The 26810-nt window shown below is 37.9% G+C and overlaps 2 protein-coding genes across 3 annotated transcripts; one reads left to right on the top strand and one right to left on the bottom strand.

Annotated features, from left to right (window-relative positions):
- Nucleotides 1-531: 531 nt before the first annotated feature.
- Nucleotides 532-12026, top strand: gdi1 (GDP dissociation inhibitor 1). Its single transcript, XM_028010176.1, has 11 exons — nucleotides 532-851; nucleotides 2997-3104; nucleotides 3206-3305; nucleotides 4656-4790; nucleotides 4896-5094; nucleotides 5189-5320; nucleotides 6493-6592; nucleotides 6677-6848; nucleotides 7789-7933; nucleotides 8031-8085; nucleotides 9853-12026. The coding sequence occupies exons 1-11, from the start codon at nucleotides 807-809 to the stop codon at nucleotides 10003-10005; spliced, it is 1344 nt and encodes a 447-aa protein (XP_027865977.1). The 5' UTR covers nucleotides 532-806; the 3' UTR covers nucleotides 10006-12026.
- itih6 (inter-alpha-trypsin inhibitor heavy chain family member 6) lies at nucleotides 11785-26517 on the bottom strand. Of its 2 annotated transcripts, none has more exons than XM_028010166.1 (17): nucleotides 25116-26517; nucleotides 24610-24645; nucleotides 21955-22109; nucleotides 20084-20194; nucleotides 19719-19966; nucleotides 18641-18810; nucleotides 18447-18563; nucleotides 18160-18331; nucleotides 16558-18075; nucleotides 16126-16155; nucleotides 15582-15599; nucleotides 15438-15485; nucleotides 15333-15356; nucleotides 15158-15253; nucleotides 14971-15084; nucleotides 14458-14841; nucleotides 11785-13408 (listed from the first exon to the last, which is right to left on the bottom strand). In XM_028010166.1, the coding sequence occupies exons 1-17, from the start codon at nucleotides 25221-25223 to the stop codon at nucleotides 13161-13163; spliced, it is 3597 nt and encodes a 1198-aa protein (XP_027865967.1). In that variant the 5' UTR covers nucleotides 25224-26517; the 3' UTR covers nucleotides 11785-13160. The 2 variants fall into 2 exon arrangements, with proteins under 2 accessions (XP_027865967.1, XP_027865968.1); XM_028010167.1 differs by having other exon boundaries at nucleotides 15158-15202.
- Between the last annotated feature and the right edge of the window lie 293 nt (nucleotides 26518-26810).

The following is a 26810-nucleotide window of genomic DNA, read 5'->3' as shown; positions in this document are numbered from 1 at the left end:
GAAACTTTATCAAAAACCTGCAAGTGTGTGTTTGATGAATTTTTATAAAACATTTTTGTTCTGGGTAGAGAATCCTGAAATTTGACTTGGTTAAGAGTACTAATAAAGTTACTCAAGCAAAAGTATAGCACAGTAAAAATACTTTTTCAAAAACGTTACTCAAGTAAATGTAACTAGTTTTCTACCCAACTCTGAATACAACTAGTTGCCAACTAAAATCAGAAGGTATGAGGCAGCATTTATGTGAAATGAATGTAATAATTATTGAACAGTAAAAGCGATAAGTAAAACATACAATTCAATGTTTCTTTATATATTTTGTAGCCTTGTCTAATCAACATTTGGACTATACAAAACATATATTGTACAGAACTTAATTCAGCAAAATCATTTGAAACGTAAATGTTGCTTTCCAAGGCGAATACTCCACTCACAATATGGCGGACGCGCTGACGCATCGTCTGTGCTTCGCTACGTCTATGGGAGGATGGGAGAGAGAGGAGGATGCGCACTATTTCCCGACGCGCAGTGACATCGTTCTCTATCGCTCCACGGACAGGGCCATCTTTGGTCGTCTCCGCCGGTGACAGTGTGGGCTGTATTCCCCATTGATCATTAATGCCCAATGATTAATAAATAACACGTTCCGCTGAAGAGCCTTTTAAAGCAGCCACGCCTGAGAGAAAACACAGGAATTTAATTTCTCAGCTTTTTTTTGTGGACCCACTGGCATTATTTCCTTCAGCACCCCTTCATTTCCCCAGGCTGAAAAAAAGAGGGCGAGACGGGAGAGGCGGTGATACAACATGGATGAGGAATATGATGTGATCGTTTTGGGCACCGGACTCACAGTGAGTAGAGACAAATAAAAACAGAGTTTGTGAACTTTTTAAATGATTTCCCCCCCTCCACACACAGAGACAGAGATAAGGCCTGCTATCGTCTCTGGAGCGAAAGCCTCAGCTGCAATTGTGCGCTGTGACATCAGATAATTGTGTTTGGATTTGCGCATTAGAAATATCGCTAAATAAAACTACAATTGAGCTTCTCGTCTGTCGCCAAGAAGCCCGCAGATCTCAGAGTCAGCTGGGTGGTTTTTAAATATTTTTTTATTGTTATTTCGGCTGCAGACTGTGCTCAGTGTTGTGTTACGCCCTGTAGCATCTTTTAGGCGTAACCCTTCAGTGTGTCATGGTTCTCTTTGCATAGACAGGCCTCCATCCTGGGGTTGGCGCAGGCCTGATGGCACAGCTTTTTATTCACGGCTTTACTTTTCCTAAACACGCACTGCGACAGAAACACACCGGCCATCAAGATGTTTCATTTTCATCATGTTTGCAGCTATAGCAGCAAATATTTAGGTAGGTTATTATTGTGTCACACGCCTCTCTAACAGCTGTTTATATAATAATAATAATACATTTAATAAAGAAACTAACAAATATTTAAAAAACAATTCAATAAGATGTTATTAGACTTAATTCACTTAATAAACACGGTATCTAAAACATAATTTAACAAGTTATTATTAATATTATTACAACTTTCTCTGGATCATGATGACCTTCAAATCCAATTTAATGTGTTTGTAACTCATTAGTTCAAAAATGTTCAAATAGTTATTTATTGATAGTGATGGTTCTGCTGTAGCAGTCTGTATTATAGTGAATTTGAAGAAGGCTCTGACTGAAGACACTGTTTTTCCCAATATGGTCAGAGTTGTCCATCATTTCATTTATTTTATGTAAAATCCTTTAAACTTAAGTAAAAAATATCTCTTTCCTTAATTATTTCTAACATATATAAAGACCCAATATATCTTCTTACCTTGTTGGGTTTTTAAAATTTACTTACTAGTTATTTTCAATAATAATAAAAGTTATTTTCCTATTCGTTCATTATTTTTCATGTATCTATTACATAGATACATGCTTTGATTTTTGATCAATTTGAAAATGATCAAATTGATTTCATGATTTTATGAAAAATCCTCTAACCTTAAGTAAAAAAATACCCATTTATTAAATCATTTAAAGCATAAATATTCAACTACCCATTATATCTTCCCTGTAATAACTCCATGGTCAGTTACATTTTTTAGTTATTTACTAGTAATTTTAATAATAATAATAATAATAATAATAATACTTATTTCCCTATTTACTTATTAATATATATGTTGCTTCTATGTAAAATTTTCAACTTTTTGACAATTTTGAGGTTGGAAATGATCAAAATTGACATAATTTTATTGAGTTTAAAGATGGACGGACGGGTATTTTCTAAAGATTTATTTATATATATTTATTATTACCAGACTGCAAGTAGCTCCTAGCCGAACTTCATTTGCAGCCGTTTTTCTAATTGCACCCACCGACATTATTACAAACTTTGGAGAGTCAAAGAAGAGGGGTGAAGTTTAACGATTAGATTATTAGTTATTGGTCAACAAAAAATGTAGGGAGGTCATGAAACACAGTAGAAATGTGTAAAGTAGCAATAAAATAACTAAATGTACATACAACAACTCCTTTTATAAACTTGTCCTGTGCCAGCAGGGTGACTAAACAATTACAAAGTCATTTTATACTTTGGATCGACTCTGATCACATTTACAGTAGATTCAGAGCAGAATATAGAAATTTCTTGTGGTGTGTTTGAAATATTTCGTGGTTGGTGTGAGGCGTCCCATGACAGTCAGCTCCTTTTTGGATGTAAACATTTAGACTGAAACACACAAAATAATGTAGGGGTGAAATTATTAGTTATGGTTATCGTCATTGTTTTTGCACGTTTGAAGACAAATTCTATGATTTATTTTTGATATTGAACATCAAAATGCATTTTTTTATAGACGTTTGCACAAGTTTTGCACAGTGCAGCAGTTGTTTTCTGGTTGTGATGGTGCACTTTCTTTAAACCTGTTAGCTATGGTTAGTTGATTTCCGGTTGTTTGTTTTCTGAGTGTTTTCTGGGTGTTTAAATGTTTCATGCAGGAATGCATTCTGTCTGGGATCATGTCTGTGAATGGGAAAAAGGTTCTGCACATGGACAGGAACCCTTACTACGGTGGGGAAAGCTCTTCCATTACACCGCTGGAAGAGGTACGGGGGACAACAAATCATATTTAAAGAATTATTTTGTCATATTTTTGTTAATTCCTAAGAGTTGAATGAACTTGCTTTTTCTCTTTCGTGTCCTGCAGCTTTACAAGCGCTTTACTCTCCCTGATAGCCCACCAGAGTCAATGGGCAGAGGAAGGGACTGGAACGTTGATCTCATCCCCAAGTTCCTCATGGCCAATGGTCAGTATCAGCTTAAATGTACTGCATTCAACTTTTCCACATTTTGTCACGTCACAGCCACAAACTTTATAGTTCTTATTGGGATTTCCAACAGAAAGAAGCACAATAATGGTTACGTGAACGTTCATATATTTGAACGGTCCAGTCAAAGTACAGACCGAAATCCAATTAAGAATGTGAAATTTGATGTGCACAGATGTTCTCCATCCAATTTGTCTGACAGCAAATTATTGTGATATTAAATGGAAATATGTTTAAAGTTGGTAAGGACACATCCGAAAATACTTCCAACTGTAACTGCAATGAAAAATTGTTCATGAATGTCACATTAATATGTTTTCCTGGACAATAAATTGTCCCAGAAGTTAATAAATTAAACTATAATGTTGTTATTTTGGGGCTATTTTCATGTAATATGATGGTAATGGCATAATAATGCAAGAAGAGATTCTCAAACATCAATAAAATTTCAATTCTAATGAACACTTAACACTGGAACTGAAAAACATTTTAAATATCCAAAATAAATAAACAAAACAACTCAAACAACAAATATAAATATAAAGTGTCTGTAAACAAAATCATCCTTCAAAAAATGGGTTAGTTGAGACCAAAGCACCAGACTGAAGACTTTTATCACCGAGTTTTTGGTAGAAAGAGAAAAACGATAAATCATGCTATTGGAAATTATTGAGCTCGTTTTACTTTATCATGCGATTAATTGATTTATTGCTTATTGTGACAGGCCTGTTCATGTCACAGTTTTCAGCTCTTTGATCCATTTGAAAACCATTCTTCACTTACTTCCTATTTCAAAATCATGCTGTGTTTTGTGTTGGTCGTTCTGCTTAAAATCTCATTAAATACGGTGAGGTTTCCTGTTATCCAAGGGATTATATACATTTCAAAGTCATTGCAGAACCTTAGATATCATAAACATAAGATAAAATAAGTTGATAAGAAAATCTTACAGAGTATTTTTGGTCTAGTTTCTTAGTGAACTTGAAATAAGTGAAAAGTAGCTCAAAAGCAACATTTCAGGAAGATATTGGAATTAGATTTGAGTAAATAATTACTTAAAAATTAATTTAAAAAAAAGTACTATTTCCACTAGAAGACTATTGTACTGAAAACAAGACACTTCTCTCATGTTATAAGTGAAATAATCTACCAGTAGAACTAACGTTTTAATCAATATTAAGGAATCATTGCTGAAAAGTTACTTGTATGCTAATTTTCTTTTATTTCAAGTATACTGAGATATTTGGAGTTGAAAGTAAGCCAAAAATATTTGGTAAAATTTTGTGTTTTTGCAGTGAAAGATTCAAAGAACGAGTGTGTGTATTTTAGGTCAGCTTGTGAAGATGCTGCTATACACAGAAGTGACTCGGTACCTGGACTTTAAAGTGGTGGAGGGAAGCTTCGTCTACAAAGGAGGAAAAATCTACAAGGTGCCGTCAACCGAGACGGAGGCACTTGCTTCCAGTAAGACTCACAAAACTCCTCGGATACAAATACACAAAGAGCTGCTCTCATGTTTAATAGTTCCTTGTTAAATTTTGAGATGAATCGTCTTATTTTAACGTCTAGATCTGATGGGAATGTTTGAGAAGAGAAGGTTTCGGAAGTTTTTGGTCTTTGTGGCCAATTTCGACGAGAACGACCCCAAGACCTTTGAGGGGGTTGACCCTAAAACCACCACCATGAGGGACGTCTACAAGAAGTTTGACCTGGGCCAGGACGTCATCGACTTTACTGGACACGCCCTGGCCCTCTACCGGACAGATGAGTAAGAGTTGGAAAAAAGAAATTTGAGACAAAAGTACAAATATTTCAGGAATTTAATGTAAAGATTTACTTGATTGTCTTATATCTGCATCCAGCTATCTTGACGTTCCCTGTTTGGAGACGATCAATCGTATCAAACTGTACAGCGAATCTCTGGCGCGTTATGGAAAGAGCCCCTACCTCTACCCGCTGTACGGTCTGGGGGAGCTGCCGCAGGGATTTGCCAGGTTTTTAAATCATTTCTCATTAATTAGTCAAAATTTCTGTACAGAGGAGAAAAAAGCTTGTTCATCTTTTATTGCATTTGCATAATTTCACTTTTAACATTGGTTTAAAATCAAGCCTTTAGTTTGAGTACATTTATTCGGGAAAGAAACACTGCTATGTAAAGAAGTTATTTTTAACAAATCACCAGTTGCACAGTTATTGTTCCCCTCCTTGCCTGTGGTGGCGCTGCACCAAGAATTACTGAGGGAAACGACATAAAAGCCTCAGAAGGAGAAACTGAACATAACTTCCTGTTTCACGAAATGTAAACAAAACTGGAGTAGCGATTTTACTGGTTGGAGGATTTCTCTTTTGTCGCTGGTAAAAAGACTATGAGCCATTTCTCCATCTAGCGATACGCTTGCATGTTTGTATTTGGTGTATTTACCCAGAATGCCGAGTGCTTTAGTCCACTTCCTGCTTTTGGAGCGATCTCCGGTTCTCTTTGCGTTTACAAACGCATTCAAACTGCGCCAACTGAACCGAGACCAATGTTTTTAGGCAAACTAGAGTTCACATTTTTGGTCCCAATCAGAGGTCGATTGCTCATTCACACCTCCCCAAATGAACCGGACTTTTCAGGAAAACGGACCAGAGTTTGACTAAAGCAGATTAAACAGGGCTGGTGGGAGTACAGAGATTGAAGCTTTTGGCTACAAATACTCTAGAAAAAATAATAAATGTGCGGAAAGTACTCAAGATCCATTGTTAGATATAGCAGAGGCTATTTGATACAATGGGACTTTTTTTTTTAATTTCAGCAGTTCTGAAAACTTTGTTCTCACAACTTTGTTCTTACTGAAAATAGCTTCTTTAACTCATTAGTTATTCAAAATATTTGGCCAATCAACACAGAAATGGTTACCTAGAAAAATAATCAGATTTCATGTCTGAGCTACTTAGTCCTTTTCAATCCTATAGAAAACCAGTGAAATATGATTTTGTTGAAAACAGTTAACTTAACTTTTTCTTTATAAATGAATGTACCCAGATCGAAGGATGCGTGAAATTATGCTTCTGCAGTAACATAGGAATTGTTTTAATTTATGTCTGTAAACAACAGTAAAAGTGGAAAATATATATATATATATAAAACAAAACTCCATTTAATTTGATTTAATTCATCTGTTAGGCTGAGCGCAATCTACGGAGGAACCTACATGCTGAACAAGCCTGTAGATGAGATCGTAATGGATGGTGGCAAAGTGATTGGAGTGAAGTCAGAAGGCGAGGTATGACAGCTGTGGTATGTTATTATCTATGTAATAATAATAAGTGTCTTTAAACGTGCTGGACGAATTTCTCTCCTGCTGCAGGTGGCTCGGTGCAAGCAGCTCATCTGTGACCCCAGCTACATCCCGGACCGCGTCCGTAAGGCGGGCCAGGTGATCCGTGTCATCTGCATTCTGAGCCATCCAATCAAGAACACCAACGACGCCAACTCCTGCCAGATCATCATCCCTCAGAATCAGGTCAACCGCAACTCTGGTGAGCATTTTTCAGCTGCAGGACCTGATTACGTTTACATATTTAGCAGAAACCGATTCTTTGATGTCATCTTAAAAATATAACTAAAACTCTGTAATGTTGCATTATGTAATAATGTAAGAAAGTCAAGTTTTAAAATGTATTAAAACATCAGTAAAACCGCATTATGTAACAATAGACGCAAAATGTGATGAAACGCATTTTGGATTGTTTTGCCTTGAGCAACATGTAGATTAATACCAAGGGTTCTGACTGAGTTTGAAAAGGCGACTCAATGACCAAAAGTTTGGCATTTATTGACCAAAGTTTCAATTTTTCATTATACAGATCCTTATTAGTAGATCAGTATAAAAACCTCTGAAGAAGAACTAGCATAAACACAGTTTGTGATCGTTTATTACATTATCATTTCTAAAAAAGAGCTACCTACACATTTTGTAATAATTGGTGGAAAATATAGTAATGTTACATATGTGACAAAGTATTGCAAAATGAAGAATTTTTTTATATTTTGCATAAAAACATTTGATCACATTTTAAGTCTGATTTTATTACATTTATACATATTGTGGCATTACAAGATCTCTGTCATGCATTTGGTTTATCTCTTAATATGCTGCGAATTATTAAACAGACCTGATAGTTAACTCTGAACATGTAATTTTCTTTATCAGCAGATCTGCTCGACAACTTGACACATTAATTTGTTCTCCTGTCGCAATTTAGCTACTTAGCTAATAGCATTACTAATACATTATGTTTCAAACATGAAACAGACTTGAACTTATTTCAAGCTATACTCAATGTAATCAGCCAAAATGGAGCCACCTTGTTAAAAAAGTCTGAGTTTGGGATAATATGTGAATCTTTAAGTGGACAAATGACCTAAAGCAGTTCTAAAGGATTCTGATTGACTTTTTTTTTTTTTTTAAATGACCAGACATCTACGTCTGCATGATCTCTTACGCTCACAACGTGGCGGCCCAGGGGAAGTACATAGCCATCGTCAGCACCACAGTGGAGACTAGCGAACCCGCGGCTGAGATCGAACCGGCCTTGGAGCTCCTGGAGCCCATCGATCAAAAGTCAGTGATGTCTGTCAACACTTTGTGCTTTTATGCTTTAACAGCCTGGCATCTGTAGAAAATTTTATGATAATATTTACTCTTTCTTTTCCCTCAGGTTTGTGGCTATTAGTGACCTTTATGAGCCCACAGACGACGGCACTGAGAGCCAGGTAAGATTATTTCCCTCTTTTATGTTGTTTGTGGTTAATATGCTAATTAAACAAAAGCTTTTTGTTGTGAAATCTTCAACATTCATGTATTTATGCTCAAACTATTGCATTTCATTCATGTCTTAGTGAATATTCTCTTTGGGGATTCTAATGGGGATGTATTCTGTAAATTTCACATTTTGCACATTTTTGTATTTCCATTTGGGTTTCTACGGCTTCTAAAAACAGCCTAAGTGCTAAGTTAATGTTTTTTGGTGTCTGGAAAATGATCTGTTTCAAAAACCTTTGGAATGTAACGTCACAAATCAGGAAGCACTGCCCGTTACCTAGCAACCTCAGCGGAACCCAACCCGTGACCTAGCAACCCAAGCAGATTTCCAGCACTTTCAGTCAGTTGGTTTTACCACTATATGCACTGTACAATGGCTACTGGAAAAGTCAAGTGTTCTGTTGTTGGCTTATCATTCAGAAGCTACTTGTTGCATTCTTGTTGGTTGTGCTGTAAGCTCTACTAATGCTTTTCCATGTATAATTGTGCGTCTCATTATCGAAAAATGGTTTTGCGCAATAAATTAGATAAACATGTTTTGTATATCGCGCAGACCTCTTCAATGAAGCACAATAGGTCACTTTTAAACTAAAAGGGATCAGATATTTTGCATTGCAGACTTCTGCAACAGCATAATGTATTTCCACTGCTAGCTGAGCAGTGTGCTGGAGTTTCCCCTTTTTTTCTAATATTTTATCATGCAAATGATTTCAAAAGCAAAAGTAAAAATGCAAAACAAAACTGCTTGTTAGACATCAGCATTTTGTCGAAACTGCTTTCAGCTCCAAACATAGCTGCTGCCTCAGTCTCAGCAGCTATGTTAGCACAGTGCTAAGCTAGTGCTGCGTTAGCACCAGTTCATTTGCTTAAGCTGCTTAAGTGTTGTTTCTTAATGTTTTTGATGTGTTAGTGTGTCTACAAACACTCTTTATGCAGGTCTAAATGTGAACAAATAAAGCATGGTTTTGTAAAATATCAAGTAGTAACATATATATATATATATATATATATACACATATATATATGTGTTATTGGGCAACGTGATTTTCTTTTTAACCATCATGTTTTCTTTCATAGGGCTCATTTATTAATTTTTTCAGTACATATAAATATTAAATTCTATCCAGTGTATTAGTATCCCCAACTAATCAAATTATTATTAGCTCATATAAACAGAAAATAGGCCTGGATGTCCTGGGCTAATTAAAGTACTTGTTAATAAATCAATTACAATATACAGTATATCATTATAGACATGTGATCAAGTAAAATTAACTAGTTACTACCCAACTCTGTATATAAACATAATTAAACAACAAAAAATGTAAGATTTAAAAGATTTAAGGGATAATTTTTTTTTCTCATCTTCTCTCCAAGTTTCGGAGGCCCCCACAGTGGGCACTGCCCATTACCTAGCAACCCCAGCAAAGCCCAGGCCGTTACCTAGCAACCCAACTGAAGTAAATGCAACTAGTTACTGCCCAACTCTAGCAATGACTACTTTGTAGAAACAGATTTTTTTGTGTTATATGAGATCTATGCACCGTATCTTGCTGCTTTGTCACTTTCTACCTTAAAAAGTACAATAGTTTTATTTGAAATTTAGAAGAAATGCTGTCAGAAATTTGTAAAGAAAAAAATAAAAATCACAACCATTTTTGAAAATCAGAGATAAAAGGATAGATAAATTGTCGTCGATTCTCACTGTTTTCTTCCAGGTCTTCGCCTCGAGGTCCTACGATGCCACGACTCACTTCGAGACCACTTGCAACGACATCAAGGACATCTACAAGCGCATGACTGGGACCGACTTTGACTTTGAGAACATGAAGCGCAAACAGAACGACGTGTTTGGGGAGGACGAGCAGTGAGGGCGGTCTGAGGGATTCCTGGGGGCAGAAAAAAGAAGCGAAGGCGGAAAAGGAGCCGAGAGACGGCGTCTGCCTCCATTTCTTTTCTCTTCCTCCCTCCCTCCACTCTCAATGAAATTCGCTCACAAACAAAAACACATACATGCTTTTCAAACACTCCCTTCCTCTGACACAGAAAAGCAGGGTTGAGTAGGTCTTTCTTTCAGTTGTGAAATATACAGTATAGTCATAACTTTAGCTTCGTCATTAGGGGTGAGTTTTTGACTTGTTGCAGATTTTCAGAACATTTCAGTCTGTTTTTGTCCGTCATTCTCATATCAGGCTTTAGCTGTTTGGCAGGTCTGAGCTTGACGTAAAATCCTCTCACAGGGTCACCTCCAGTTGGCATGCATGCGTCTTTTACACAGTAGTTATTGTACATAGACTGGATCAACTCAGCGGTTTAAAGACCCGACCGCTCCCATCAACCCTGCTTTCACTCCCCGTCTTTTACTTGCGTGACTTAAAAACAGACGCCGCTCCTTTGTTGGCGAAAACTTAAATGTGATCCAAACAGGCATATAAATGGGCTGCTCTGTCAACTGGTAGTGCTCACTTTTGCAACGCTGTTGTGTTCTCAGTGCAAGCAGGAAAGTTAATCAGTGGCTATACCTGTCACCCTCCATCACCTCTACATAAAAAAATAAAAAAAAACAAAAAACACTTTTCTTTGTCTCAGTTATGTAACAACAGTTTTGAAACTGAATAGTTTACTTTCTAACTTGTTAAATTATTAAAGAGTTTATTTCTATATAATGGGTGCACATTTCACTGGCTGAAGTTATGAAGTTTACAGAGCAGTGGTAGAAACTGTGGTCTTCAAGTTGAACTTAAAACAAAGGGAATTCGTGGAAAACAAAGACCAGACGTTGGTTGGTGAGTCTTTTTCGGGGGAATGGCCTTCGAAGAATTGAAAGAGGAATAGATTGGAATGTGGCATGGAGGAAAGACTGAATGTTGGGAATGTTGTCGGGTTTCTTCGCGGGGTTTTAAAGATGAAGACTGAAATTTCAGCTCTAGGTGGAACCACCCTGTCTTATCTCGGTTGTTTGACCCCTTGTGTTTGACTTCGTTCCCTTTCTAGATGTGAGGTGGAAGGAGGACTTTGTAGCGTAGATGCAGTCACATGTGCGACCCATTCTGAACGAACCGAGTTGCTTTTGTTTAGCCTTACCGTCCCGTCTGTCTGCGATGCATGGACTCCTTCAGAAAAATCGACTGCTTTGTTTTAACTGAGAACGTTGTTGCAGGTTAGTCTTGTGCCAAAATTGGTCTTTTCTGTTATTGGCGACGATTAAAGTTCACATCCGCAGAGAGTGCAGAGTTGAAGGACAATTGTTTTGTTTCATACCAGTTTAAGGGTTTTATCATACAACTAAGATGAAACAGACAGATTGCTGCTGTCATTTGCTACAAAAGTGGCTTCATCTCAATTTACCACTCACCACCTAATCTCATGTCTGTGTTTTATCCTTACAGTCTATTTATTTAAATTCTTCTTGCTGACGTCAAATTCTGACTCATTTCAAAATTGTTTTGTTGCTCTAATTTGTTTGTTTATTTGCTGTGTCATATGTTATGTTTACTTTATTAAGTGATCATTCCATGATTTAATGTTACATCGATAGCGTTTCTCTGACATGTTTTGGTGGAAGAAAAACTCAACCTTAGCCTTGAATTCACACTGTGCACCGTTTGGCTTCATGTGTGAATCGTTACCTGAAGAAAACTGGAATATTGTTTACCTGTTGTTCCCTCTTTCTCTCCTCATCATCCTCTCCTTTTTTATTTACTGAGAACAGAAGCCTTCTGTGGTGTTGCTGTTTTTATTTTCATCCAGTATGGCCTTTGAAAACCACTATCAACAACATCCCTCGAAAACTGACAAAAGAAATAGTCCAGGCTGAGTAGTAGAAAACTTACTGTCCTTGTTTGATCACTAGTATGTGAACAATACCTAACGTCTTGTGTAACAAATAAAACCAATTAAACTATGAAATGAAATGATAGAAAAATAAAAAGCACATGGCAAACCTGGAAAAACTGCCTCAAATGTCTTTTTCATTTTCTGGGAATAATATAATTTCACATACATACACAGAGTGATGCTTTTTTAAAAATTACATATGATTTAGACAGAAAGTAATACTACGGCATATTAGGACCATTGTAGATAAAAAAAGGAGTATATTTCTGACAAACCCCCCCCCCCCCCAAAATTTTAAGACTAAACTCAGAAACTTTTCCTAAAAAAACAAGGAAATTTCTATTTGAAAAGTGGAAAAATTGCTAGAAAAGAAAATTTTTTTTGAGGGGTTAATCGCAGAAATTTTCTTGAAAAAAAAAAAGATCAGAATTTCAAAAATCTAAAGATTTTCAACTTGGAAATTTTTAGAGTTGCAAAAGTGGAAATTTCTGAGTATTTTTTTTCTAGCGTATTTTTGACTTTTTTTTAATTTCTGAAATTTTTCTCAAAATTTCTGGACTTCTAGCAAATTTCCAACTTTACAAACTCAGAAATTTTCTTTTGTTTTCTAGAAAATTTCTGAAACTTTTTTAGCAAATTTTTGACTTAAAACTCGTTTTTTGTTTCACAAAAATATCAGATTAATCTAAAAAATTTGAGTTTTTTCTAGCAAATTTTCAACTTTTCAAACTCTATCAGCTAGAAAATTTTTTAGCAGAAATGTACTTCATTGTTTTCTATCTCCAATAGACCTATTGTGCCATTGTAAAAGAACGACATATAAGATCATTCCAATAAATAACTTTCAAAGCGGCAGCATAAATAGATGATCTGTTGTTGCCATGCAACTAGAAGCACATTGAGTCTCTGTGACAGACACAAAACGAATCCAGGGAGAGATACAGAGCCTCTGTTCAGTTCTGTATTTGAGTAACTGTAGATTTTAACTATTATTTTCCTAACTTCTTCTTTCTGCCTCCAAGCTGCACCACCCAGTTCTTCCTGTTTCACAACTGCCTCTGTGTCTGTCGTTCATATCCAGCAGACTCTCAGTCAGCTTCGTCCTTTGTGTGGGTCCTGGTACCTGAGCCGTGCTGTGGGCAAGCAACAGGTGGAGCTGAGTTGGGTATGTAGCCCAACTCAGCTTGGGTTACATATTGTTCACCACGTAACTCTCGTAGGAGTGACTCAGCAGTCTCTCGATCTCCGCCTTGGGAACCACCCAGCATTTGCCCAGGTGGCGCTTTTGCACCGAGTCTTTCACCGTCTTGTCCTGTAAAGTCACGTCCATCTGCTGCGCTGCCCACCTCAACATTCCCCTCGCTTGAACCCTGTCTTTGTTTTTGGGGTGATGATCGGTCGTCACAGTTACAGTCATGTCAGAGTGCTGAAACTGGCCTGCAGGCAGATAAAGAGGAGCAATAATTAACTATAACTACATTTCCTCACCATAAAATTATAATCCAGGGTTTTAAGTAACAGTGAATTTAACAGAGGGTTTCTGCAAAGTCTTAAAAAGCCATAACTTTAATAAATGTTATTTTTAGACCTATTAAAATCTTACAAATGCTCAGAATTTCAATGCTTTTGTCCTTAAAAAATGTGCCAGTGGCATATATGTTCTGGGATTTGTAGTTCTAGCAAACTGGTTGACAAAAGACAAGTCAAATAAAAAAGTCCTTGTTAATTTACTCTCTATCAGCTTCTTCATCATGTTAAGTAAGTTTTTATTTTTCATAACTCACACAGGTTTTTGCAGTGGAGTATTAGGCCGAGGCAAAGAAAAATAAAATAAATAAGTACAATTATCAGAATAAAGTCAGAACATTATGACTTTAGCCTGGTAATACTACAATTTTATTCTCGTAATATTATGATGTTATTCTCATATTATTACAACTTTATTCTCATTATTCCGACTTTATTTTGGCAATGCTGCAACTTTATTCTTGTATTACTACTGCAACTTTATGCAGGCAATCTGCATAAAGTTTGAATAAAATCTAAATATTATGACTTTATTCTCATGTTATTACGACTTTATTCTTGTAACATTATGACTTTATTCTCATGTTATTATGACTTTATTTAGGTAGTGATAGGACTTTATTCTCATATTTGTCTGTTTTTTAATTAATCTGGCCCAAATTTCATTCATAAGACATTTTTCTCTTGTTATAAGTGAAATATTCTGCCAGTGGAACAGGTTCTGACCAAAAATACTTGGTAAGATTTAGTGTTTTTGTAGTGAAAATTAATTGGTTCATGATTTGTTAAAAATATGTTTTTTTAAGTTAAAACATAATCCTGGATGTGTTCCTGACCAGATATTCTTCACCAAGAAGCAATAAGGTTACTAAAACCAAAGACTCTGCAACTCAACACACTTGATACAAGGTAAGATTTTAAGATCTCCTACTTTAAGACAAAAACATCCGGCAGCTTACCCAGAAGGCCTTGGGTCGACCTTGACAGCCCTCTTCCATCTGTGATGTAAAACCCCAGGTGAGCCATCTGCAGGTAGTTGGGGTGTTTGTAGTGATGGAACAGCACCAGGAAGCGCACACCTTTCGCCAGCTCGATCCAGCAGCTCTGATGGTTGTCCACGGTCACAGTCACGCCCTGCCTGGTCACAGATCCCTGCTGATTGGTGGGGAGGATCTCCCGTCCTTCTCCATCCACTACCACCCCATCCAGCGTCAAGGTGATTATGATGTCAGCCGAACTGCCAGCTGGTAGTGAGATGGTGAGCCGGTCGAAGTACGTTCGGGAACGGCCTTCTGCTCCAGGCTTTGGGGGAGCCCCCATCAGGTGACCGTCCACGATGATACCTGGAAGAGCAAGGTATCACTCTGTTAAAATATGCTTACGTGGTTTAATGAAAAATCTGCAGAATCTACAAATTTTACTCGATTAATCGTTAGAATAATCAAATGTTAGCAATTAAATCGAATGCTTACCTCGCTCTGGATCCTCCAGAAGTCTGAGAACGTCATTGGCTCTGCCGTCCACAGTGAAACACAGATCCTGGTGCAACTTTGGAAGTTGGACCACAAAATGAGGATCTCCATCCACTACAACAGAGAATCCAGCAGCTAAATAAAGCCAGACATCACAACTTTGTGATTTAAAATAATAAATCCTGACCTGATGAGGAGAAGAGCCTCACAGAGTTGAGTCTGGATTGAGGTTCTAAAAGGACAAGACATTCAGCTAAAGGACAGTCCTCCTCACTCCCAAGCACTGAAACCAATGATAGGACTAGATATGTATTGCAGAGAACAACACTACTACGAATTACACTCCCCTTCGAAATACTCACCAAATGAATCACTGCTGTCATCCCCTGAGAAAACACGGGAACGATTTTAACGTAAAACATCAAATGTTTATTTTGTTTTACAGAATCAAAGAAAAACTGACTTACAGGTGTCGTAGCTGATATCGTAGTCATAATTATATGTTGCATCATAATCTGGCAAATAGAAGGGAGTCATTAAAAAAAATTTAAAAATCACTTTTATTGCTTATGTGAAGAGATTTTGTTTTAATGAAGAGTTGTTACCCATACCTGTAACAAGATTCAGATCTATTCAAGAGGAAAAAAGCAAAAATTTGTTAAATTCTCAATCCCAAGCAGGTTTTCCAAATTAGAAATAGGTTTATAAAACCTGAGGGAAGTTGGCTTCCCCTCCTCCTTCAAATTAAACATATTGATTTGCATTGTGTTTGTGCCGCTCTCATTTTAAAGATATTAATAAATGTTTCCAGAGGTCATCAAAGATCAACGAGCCCAGCTATATTTACAAAATAAAAAAATACGGTGTCAATCAACTGTGCTACATTTATGCAGCAATTTTTTATTACAATTTTAAGATTTTAATATAAACATTATACAGCTACAGTTTTGGAAGCACAGTTGATAGATGCTGACCTTTGATGACCCCCTGAAACATTTATTAATACCTTTAAAATAATAGCGGCACAAACAAAATGCAGCATAAATGTTTTACACCAATTTTGTCTGACTAGAAGAAAGCAGGAGGAGCCAACTTCCCTCAGGTGATGAACAACAAAATAAAAATGAAATAGATTGGGAGGCAAATGAAATGTACCTTCTTCACTTTGAATGGAGGCAGAGACATCTAGGGAAGAAAGACAGAGGATTTATTTTTAATTAAAATATGAAAACCAGCACTCACTCCATCCATTCATTCATAATGATTGTTTGATTTGATTGAATTTCATTTTTGTCGGGATGCCAGAAAAACGGCAGACAGTAGCAGAGTTTCCATTACCAATGTTCGTAAAACTGTCAGTAGTCCGCTAATGTCGAAAAAACATAATTTCTCCAATGGCGGTGTTTTCATTAAATAAGAAACACAATTAAAATCATACGTGCGAATATGTTTGCACCAGTGGCATCATCTGGTTTTTGATCAGCGTTTCTGAGTTGTCTTTTTTTTTTTTATTGCCGTGTTTCCGTTATTATCAAAATGTTAAGTCGTTGACATGGTCAACGGAAACGCAGCTACTGTGTTACTTACCCAGAAGTCCAGCTGCTTCCCACAGTCCTGGTCCATCTGTAACACCGGGCATGGGAGCAAAGGTACCCAACACCAGGGTGGCAATGCTCAGATTGGTATCAACATCCAGATTTGAGTTGTTGTGTCCAACATCTGGCGGTGAGGCTGGGGTGGGCGAGCGCAGTGTTGCTACAGGAGTAGTTTCGGACTGATGAAGATCTGGGGCAGATCTGGTGCGGTTCTCCACCTCTGAAACTGGCCCTGATGTTTTCCCAGGACTGGTTCTCCTTGTTCCAGGTGCAGGGTCGGTTCTGGATGAAGTGAGGTGTGGTGAAGGGCTGGTATCCAATGTTTGCTTAGCCGTTGACGTTGGGATAGTGGTCGTTTTGCCGGGAGCAGGAGGCTGTGCGGTTTTTAGAGCATTTAGAAGAGAAGTGGATAACTTTGGAGAACGAATGGGTGTTTTTGGATCATCCTGGGAGGCAGCAAGTTTTTTTCCAGAGATTGTTGCTGGGGCAGTTTTGATGGGACTGGAACTTGGGTTTATGGCTGTTTTTTTGGCTGGTGGAGCCTTCATTTTAGCCAGAGACACTGGCAAAGGCTTAGTTTTCTGTTTATTTGCAGGTTGTTGAGGTGGGTGTAACCTAAGGCTGGGCTTTCTGGGAACTCTAGCGGTTAACATGTCGGTGGGACACGCTGTTGTTGTTGCTGTGGTGGTGGTAGTGCCAGTAGTTGTGGGTTGCACAGTGGTCAATGCTGCTTCATCTGCATCTGGCTTTACAACAACCAAAGAAGTGACTGGGGTCACAAAGTTATATTTGAGGGAGAGGTTGGTGGCTTTGTCTGCCAGTAACCTTTGAGTTGCAGGGTCAGTTGCATTGAGTTTGGCCAGTAGTAGCTCTTTGATGGTGAAATATGCCCAGAGACGACGCACAAAGTTGGACACTCCTTCCAACTCTCCTGAACAATTTAGAAAACCTGTGCTCCCATTTTCTTTTGCACTGGAAATAAGCACATTATCTTCCAGGCTTATGTTATGCTTTGAATTAGTTGCTGAGACTGACACCTTTAAGTCTTTGACTCCAGGTTTTACCCTTCCTGCCACAACTAACTCCGAGCCTTGGAAATAGTTTGGGAACAGGGTATGGGTGACGTCAAACGCCTGATCGTCCATGTAGGAAAGCTGGATGTCTGACAGCAAAGGGTTGGCCACTTCATCATAGAAACCCTTTAGCTGCAAAGCTGCATCTGCTTCCTCATACACCATCCTGGCCACACCTTGGTTCTCCAAAGCCAGGCGTCTAAGGAGAAGGAAGTCTGCGTCATCGCCAAAGGCAATGCCAAACAGAGTAACTGAGCCCAATGCCTTCTTGGCGTTATTAAGGATGGTGTCACCAGATGTCACTCCAGTGGTTGCTTCACCATCTGTCAGAAAGATAACCAGAGGAACCCGTTGGGATGCAAGGCGGCTGGAGGATCCAGAGGATGAAGGGTTAACAAGCTGGGCAGCAGATAGAAGAGCTGCGTTGATATTTGTCCCTGATATGACAGTAAAGTCAACATAATCAGTTTTATTCATACAGACAATATACATTTGATGCAAAGGATCAAATTTCAACTCACATCCCTCCGCATTAATTCTCCTCACAAACTCTTTGGCATCTCTCACATTCTGCCGAGTTGCTCGCACTGTTCGACCTTTCTTCCAAGTGTGAACCTTATCTGAGAAGGTGATGATGTTAAAGTGGTCTCCTTCTCTAAGGTCTCCAAGGATGGTATTCATCGCCTGTTTGGTCTACTGACAGAAATCAATGGTGTTATTGACCCACTTTTGTCCTAAACAGAAAAAACAGCAAGTGAAGCTATTTTAGAGAAAGTATTTCATCTTCCAGATGATTTCTCCTCTTTACCTGCTTTATCTTGGTGCCTATCATAGACCCACTGATATCTATGACAAATATAATATCCTTGGGGACCACTGGAAGCCCTCTTGGTGCAAAGTAATGCACAAAGTAGCCATCATACACCTAACGGGCATGAGAAGTCAAAGATTTAGTGAGATTCAAGTGACTTTGATAAACCAGAAGTAAACGATGCAGCTGACCTGAACATCACCCAAGAGGTCTTTAAGCTCCACATCATACTGAATGATGAAGTCTGCATTTAACCCTTTGGAGGATACGCTGGTTTGCTGCAGTACAGTTGGGCTGTAGTAAATTCTAGCACAATTATCACTCTGCTCAACCTGAGTGGAGGCAGGAGGGCTGGAGTCACCTGAAGGAAGGCAGTGCTTCATCAGGCATATTGATAGATCATCATTAAATGCACAAACAGAAGCAGAAAGTGACAAAGAAATGGGACGAAAATCTTTATTTTGGTCTAATTTTATCTATTTTGCACAAAGAGAGCTTGAATTTTTACCCTCTATATCCGAAAGCTTATTTTTGCAGAAAAAACTTGGAAAGTAGAGATTCGAGCGCTGATGATTGGCAATCTGAGCTCCTAAAGATTTAAACTGTTTGCTCTCCGCAGACAAAGATTTATTTTCAAATGATTATTGAGTTGTGAGTTCAGGTGGCTAATTCTGACTTTTCCCTCTTTTTTCTCCTTCTTCAGTTTGTTCAGTTATCTACTGTGAAATTAATCCAACAGCTTATGAAACCTTGACTTTAAGTCTATCTTGTATACATTGTTTGGTTTTACTGACTATTTTTCTTACTAATATTTCACTTAAAATGCAGTTGTAGAAAGTAATCTATGTTCAACTGATTTAGTTGCTGAGGTTATACACAGGTCTATGCTGAAGTGCATCTCATATAGATTTCAAGTGTTATATTTCAGGGAATAATAAAACAAGATAGTCTTTTCTAGGTGCTAAATTTATTTAATTTCAACCTGAAGTGTACATAAAACAATGGATTTTTATTATTTGTTAAAGAAAAAGTAAATGTTTTGATTCAGATACACTCAACTGGACTGCTGATTGTCAATTAATTAATTGCATTATAATATATTTATTATTACTTGGGATGTATATAAAACGTTTCCTATCTTTTTATGACTGAATTTCCAGAATTTTGGACTTTATTCTCAAACACAGTGGACACTTGGCAACGTACCAGTGATATCAAACTAGTATTCAGAGATTTTTCTGTTTTAAATTATACTTCCTTGCGTCTTACCCTGGGCAGAGTTTGACAGCAGGCGACTCGTCTTCAGAGGAAGAGCTTTGATGAAACTGATCCCCGTTCTTTCATGTATGCTGACGTCCAACGTGAGGTTCTGCACCGGCTGCCCGGTCCTCAGACCCAAACTGAGCTCGTAGCGGCCGAGTCGACGAGGTAACAATTCCTCGTAGATCAGGACGAAAGACGTCCGAGTTCCTGACGGTACGCTCACTGCTACACGAAACTTCTCGATTTCCCTTTCTCTGCAATGACAAAACGAATAAGGCAAGTAAAAAGTTCAGGTCGTTTTTAAGAAGTTCTACGAAACCAAAGAGGTAAGGAAAATTTCTTTGCTCACAAGAGGTTTTAAAAAAACTAACTTGGTGGCGACAAGTCCGGCTGTTTTTCCTTGCTTTTTAGCGGCGTCGTAAATTTTCCTGGCTGCCGCTCTTTCCTTCACTTGGGCAACATACACCTTACCATTGGAGGCTCTGGTGGGATAGAGGGAAGAGGAGAAAGAAGCAGTTCTTTGTGTGACATACAGTAGCCAGATTATGTTACCTTTAGTGGACTGAAGTGAGTTTTGAGAGAGATTTACTTTATTTTGACTCTTGTTTTGTAAAGCAAACGTTCATCCCTTACGAGGGTTGGGGTTGAGGGTTTTAAATGGAAAAAACAACCTTGAGGAACTTTGATCTTCTCAGGTTGATCTATAAATACTCTCAGTTCTAAAAGACTGAAGATCTATGATGTCATGAGACAGGGTGTCACGTTAAGGTCATGTCTTTTAAGTAAATATTTCTAATGAGCAAAAAAGTGCAACTAAAATAAACTGGGTCGTATTTGACAGAGAGCAGAAATCACATAAGCGGAGAGTGGAAAGTGTGTGTGCCGGGTGTATTTATGCATGTGGCTGGCATAGTAGCTGAGGAAATGACTGAACATCACACAGAACACAGACTTCTTAGTTTCACACACACAAAAATGCCAAAGAACCAACGTAATACGTCTGCCACACTTATTTCCCTCAAGGTATCTGGAGATAGGGCTGTTTTGGTTTTGTGTGTGTAAAAATATGAGAGAAAAGCTCACACATACTTAAAAATATTGACTCCACATCCAAAGTCTACATCCACCTATGCATGTAGTATACAGTAGATGTAGGCTTGTGTAGAGTAGGTGTATGAAAACTGGCAGGCTGCCTCAGTAAACGATGTGGGGAGAAAAAAGGGGCGACTGGGCCAACCTCTGTCATTTTCTCTGTTAACTTTCTGACTTCCATTTACAAAGCCTGGTATTCATTCAGCTTCTGGTTTCCCCTCCTCCTGACCTGCTTCCGCTCCCAAATCCAGCAAAGCCCACTTGTTTGTTTTATTTATAGGTAGCATTTTTAAATAGAATAGATGCCAGGCTTTTTAGTAATGGAATTAAAGTTCTTTACGTCATTTATCCAAACGTTTATCTCTGGATTGTGGCTGTCATCAAGAACATTACTGATATCTGTCTCAATTTAGTCCCAGTGGCTATGAAGACTTGAAATATGTGAATTTTAGCTCCATTTGTGAAACCAAAGGCTCTTTGTGATATAAATATATGTTATCTATCCCCAGAAAAAGAACTAAACATGGAGAAACAGCCACAAATCTGGAACAAACTTCCAGAAAACTGCAAAACAGCTGAAACACTGAGTTCCTTTAAATCAAGACTAAAACCCCAACTGTTTAGAGCAAAATACATGAAAAATGTACCAACATTTTGATGTGTCTTATTGATTTTTGAAGCTGTGACTCTAGATCGTTCCTCTTTAGGTCTAATAGCTGAATAGACCTGCGGCATATTGACTTGTTCTAAGCATCTTCTCAGCTCGTGAACTGGTTCACAGTCACATGGTGGCATCTTAATGTATAGCTGTGTATCATATGCATAGCTGCGGTAACTAATCTGATAACTTCTTCTTCTATTCAAATCTTAAGTTGTGTTTTCATTAACTATAAGAAGAAAATCTTCAAAATTAATACAAAAAGTTGAAGACATCAATTAGTGCATAATTAATCTCTGTGATGTGTTTCACTTAGTGAGTTACCAAAATAAACTGTCTAATAATATTCTAATGTATTTTTAAATATTACAATGTTTCTAAATATTTCTATATTTTCTGTTTTTCTTGCATGTTTGTGGAAGCGTTTGTAAATAATATTTGCAGTAGGAGCTCAAACATGCAGATAAAATGAATTTCTTTTGGTTTTCTTACATGGTAAAGTTGGAGATGAAAGCTGACGAGGGCAGGTCCACCTCAAACGCTGCCTCTTTAGTGTTGGGCAGCTGGTTCCACACCGAACTCTGGATCGTTGTGACAGCGTAACGAGACACCACCGAACACCTGACATGGTAGTCTGTGACCTTCAGCTGGTGGCACAAAAAACACACATGGCAACAGAAAAACTAAAAGTACAGTAGGAGATTTATTTATTTTTTTTACGGTTAGTTATTTGAATGTAAAACAATATTCTGAGCCAATGTCTTTGAAAAACAAGGATGCATTTAGTGTCTTGTAATTGGAAGGTGAAATGAAAACTTGCTTTTTAACAAATAAAATTTTAAAAGTGTTGTATTCCTCTTGACTCTTACACCCCTAAATAAATCTGAGAACTACCAACTTTCTTTAGAAGACTTAGATTATAAAATATTACCCCAGGTTTTAAAAGTCCTACATAATACTGGCTAATCCATAATGTGAAAATGGAAAGAATATAGCAGAATGTGACCCTGGTATGCTCAGATATTGAGAAATGATTCCTTCCTCCAGACGTGGTCTTTGTTGAAGTTTTAAATTTTACCTAATTGCTAACTTTTGTCCATGACATATGTAATTAATGTGACAGTTTGACACTATGAAGCTTACCTGTGGTGTAAATTTTATGCCAAAACTCAATGCAAACAAACATCTATCATGGCTGTTAATGTTAATTCAGTATTTGGAAGTGTGGCCAACATAGACTGAAAGGTTTTATTGACTTCCATTGCTGCCATTTCCAAAACTACAGGCAGACTATAATACCAAAACAGGGCAGAAAATTGACGTCATTCTTCACAACTTCTTCTTTTGTCCGATGATAGGCTCGATTGAAATTCTAATGGAGGAATCCAAGTCAATGGGAGAAAGCCGAAATGGAGAACTGAAAGGAGCTGAGAATTGAGTGGAACTGAATAGGAAGGCCAAGACCAGGCTAGCACAACTGCAAACCCAACAAGTCCTGGTAACTGAACTGAACTAAAACCAGATCTAAAGCTTCAGAGAACTGATTTGGCCATCATGTGAAAATTAATACTTACCAAGTCAGACAAGGTCATCCACCTTCATAGAGCTCCAGACGTCATGTGACCAAGTTTGTTTATGTCGCCATATTGGCAGGAGGCAGCAGAGAAATCGATGAAAAGAATGGATGGCAGCACTCAACTTTCGGAAAGTGACACACATCGATACCCCACTAAACTTCACAGAATACATATCAGTGATCCATATTAAGCTCTTTCTGTGCTTTTTAAAACCATTGTTCAGGTACCAGTATCTAATCAAATTTCCCTGGAAATTCCCCGAACGTTGCAGACTGGATTGTTTTGTTGTTACAAGGTTGAGTAGCCATGTCAGTTAAACGCCTTGGTTTTGTACAATGCCATGGAGAAAAAAAATTTCTCCACAAATCTGATCTTTGTGGTGCCAAGAAGAAGCCCATAGAAAGTCATGTGGATAGAGCCATAAACCCAGTTAGAGACTATAAATGGTGACAAGGTTCACATTCCATCAGTTCCAGTCACCAGAACTGAAATGCAATGGTTAGATAAAAGTCCAGGCCTAAATCCAATCTGCAGAAAGACTCAAACAGTGATGTTCAAACACTCTCCAACAAATCTGACTAGGTGCAAGTATTATTTTTTGCAAAGATGATTAGGCAAAATGTTGATGATTAGATTGAGGAATGCTGCATCTGTCATGTGTCTCTGCCAAAAGGAACTCAGTAGAACCTGACTGCATGTCAAGGACCCCACAATCTGACATTTGATTTAGGTGTGCTGGACCATAATAAGGTCTACAATCCCAGTAAGATACATAGAAATTTGTGGTTGTAACCAAATCTGAAAAAGTCTGAGGAGTATTGGTAATCTTGCAAGTGAAATGTTAAGTTTGGCACCTCGCATTACCAGCAGTTGGTGAGGTTTGACATGGAGTTGCATTTTTAGTTTCTTATGCAGTATAAAGTAATTATGTGGCTTGTGGGTTTACTCTTTAAAACAACATCTGTGATAGTGCCCTCGTTTTCCCACTGAGCAGTTAGCTTGGTGTTTTAGCAAAACAACTTAGATTTTCCCAATTTTGCAATCTTGTACTAAAATTATACTTTTTTCCATGCTTTTCTTCTTCTATGCAAGTGTTTTGAAACTCCATAACGCAGATTTTAGACACAAGTATGAACTCTGTGCAGGTAGAGGTTTTTGTGGAGCTATTTTAGTATGTGAGTAAGCAGAAAGGAAGCAGTGTTGTTATCTTAAACTAAATGTGCCAGTCTGAGACGTATCACTTCGGTGCCCTTCCCTTGTTTACTTATGGGACGTTGGCGCCTGATCTGGTCAGTGCGGGCCACATGAGTCCATTACGAGGCGACATGAAGGAGGACAGCCACTCCAGGCCTCCAGTTCACTGGTATTTAAGAACGCTGTGGTTTGTGCTACATAGAAAGGATTACTGTATATTCCTAGGAAATTTCTTAGTTAGCCCTGAAGCAAACTGAAGGTAAAAGCCACAGCAGCATGACTCAAGGTACCCAGAAACGTCTCTTTATGTCTTAAAAGCTTGGACCTCTAGGTTAATTTGGTGTTATGTGTGGCAGTAAACTCAGTTAAAACTTACCACTGGTTTTGCTGGTTTGCTTTGACGTTTTGTTCTCTGGAAAAGAACAAACAAAAACATCATCAGGTATCTAGTGTTATACATTTTTGGGGAATCAGTGCTTTACAGAAATGATGAACTGCACAATAAATTAGGTCAAAACTGGGTTAATTCCGCCACCAATCTGAGCAAATGAGGGTTGGGTCAAGATCTTATGTCAAAACAAGTTGAATTATCCATTCATGAATGAATGAAAGAAGGGAAAGTGGAACTGGAAATAAATGCTCTCACTGTACACAGGATTGAGCGCTCTGCCTCCTGTTAATTCTGCACACAAGTCCGTGCTGTGTCGGTCCATTACCAAATATCCTGTGCATTGGTGGGACTTCAAACATAAACAACCTGCAGGGTGGAAACCCTTCACAGGGAAAATATTATGCAACCCATACGAGATGTAAATTACTCATTTATTTACTAAGTCTGGGCGTGTTCCAGAAAGTTGCATAAAATATTTAATACATCCTTACCTGGAATTGCAAATTCCTCCTAAGGTGCGTCTTAAAATCCCCCGATAATCCTTCTTGCACGCAGTAATAAACGCAAAGAAGAAAACACTGAATCTTCAAAACCCTCATGCTTGCAACGATTCAACCTTTAAATTAAAATGGAAGAAAAACGTCCGGTGATCTCACGTTGGGCGCATTTTACACAAGCTACAAGCAGGAGTAATTTTAGCTCCGATCCACGTGAGAGCGCCCTAAAAATGAGATCTGGTGAAGAGTTACACCTGCGAAAGGTGAGAGCAAAAGAAAAGCGGAAAAGTTCAGACTTCAGAGGGAGGTTTGCGCCAGTCCTGATGCGCGGTTTGCGCGCAGCTCGGGTTCACGCATGCTGCCACCGAGGTCGCAGAGAAATGAGGGGTGACTGACACCGGGCTCCAAGGTTTGGATGAAAACGCCTCCATCTCCTCCCCTTCCACTGCTGGTTTTAAAAAAAAAACCCTAAATAAATAAATCCGTTCAGCAGCGGTTGAGGTCCATTGGAGTTTGCGAATGTATTTCTTCACCTCCCATTTAGTCAGATAAATAAATATCTGGCTCTGATAGATTCTGTCCAGTAGGTTCCCAAAACGCACCAACTCAACCCTCCTACTGACCCAACATGGATTAACTGCCATAGAGAATGGATGAATTAGAAAATACAAAAAGTTTTGTCTCCATTTATTCATGAGAACGTTATCATTGTCACGTTATTAAAAAACCTAAATACCCTGAATTTGGACAACTTCGTGAATTACTGTAATGTCACATTGATTTTTAAATGTTTGAAAGGTCAACTTCCAACAGGTGCTTCTTAATATCACGACGTACTAAGGCCACTGTTGGTGGAAAAAAAGGAGTGCATTTCACCCAAAAAACTCGGATTCATTTTTAAAATGTTCTGGATAAAACCCGGGACATTTCTGAATTTGAAAAGTTGACAATCTGCAAGAAAAAACGAAAAAACATTGACATTTCTGATTTTCGAACCTCTTTTTATAGATACTAATTTGATTTTTCTGTGAGATTAATTTAAAAAAAAAAAATCCTGAGTTTTTTGTTACAAATTTAAAATTTTTGGAGCTTAGACATTTCCTGCATTTTCTGGAAAATTCGTATCAATTTAACACTTCAAAGTTTTTTTCTCGAAGATTTTCGGCTTATAGAGCTTAAAAAATTCCATCTTTTTTTCTAGAAAATTTCTGATTTTAATCTCAATATGTCTGGCAATGATGTGCCTTGGTAGCTACAGTTACATCCAGCCATGATAGTGGAGACAGATAAAAACCCTAAACAAAATAATACATGTGTCATGTCAGTATGGACCAGTCAAAGTCCAGACATAAATCTAATAATCCACACATAAAAAACAAAAATATAAATAAATTATGCTGAAGTTTTTGGCTTTAATGTGACAAAATCTAAACCATTTTAGAGTCTGAATACTTTTCCAAGCTACTGAATGTTTACATAAAATTCTTCATTCCATTTATTTTCTGTATATATTTATGCATTACTGTATGTTCCGTTGTTATTTTTTCAGCAAGAAGTTAAAGTAAACAAACAAATATTTGTTTGTTTGGGAGCTGTCTGTGGTGCTGATTCCTAATCCGGTTTTCATCATCTGAAGAGTATCTCCATAAAACATTTAACCTCCACCTGTTTGTGACGCGTTCAACAGAA

This window comes from Xiphophorus couchianus, chromosome 24 (genome assembly GCF_001444195.1).
Source record: "Xiphophorus couchianus chromosome 24, X_couchianus-1.0, whole genome shotgun sequence".
In the NCBI taxonomy this organism is placed as follows: domain Eukaryota; kingdom Metazoa; phylum Chordata; class Actinopteri; order Cyprinodontiformes; family Poeciliidae; genus Xiphophorus; species Xiphophorus couchianus.
Note: the sequence above shows the minus strand (reverse complement) of the source record. Positions and strands in the feature narration are given on the sequence as shown.

Excerpts from the sequence above, each read along its gene's own strand:
- gdi1 (XM_028010176.1), top strand. The coding sequence starts at position 807 with ATGGATGAGGAATATGATGTGATCGTTTTGGGCACCGGACTCACA. Across the intron at positions 3,105-3,205 it reads CCATTACACCGCTGGAAGAG|CTTTACAAGCGCTTTACTCT; the intron begins GTACGGGGGACA and ends CGTGTCCTGCAG. Across the intron at positions 3,306-4,655 it reads CAAGTTCCTCATGGCCAATG|GTCAGCTTGTGAAGATGCTG; the intron begins GTCAGTATCAGC and ends TGTGTATTTTAG.
- itih6 (XM_028010166.1), bottom strand. The coding sequence starts at position 25,223 with ATGAGGGTTTTGAAGATTCAGTGTTTTCTTCTTTGCGTTTATTACTGC. Across the intron at positions 18,076-18,159 it reads GAGAATTAATGCGGAGGGAT|GGACAAATATCAACGCAGCT; the intron begins GTGAGTTGAAAT and ends CTGTCATATCAG. Across the intron at positions 13,409-14,457 it reads GTCGACCCAAGGCCTTCTGG|GCCAGTTTCAGCACTCTGAC; the intron begins GTAAGCTGCCGG and ends ATCTGCCTGCAG.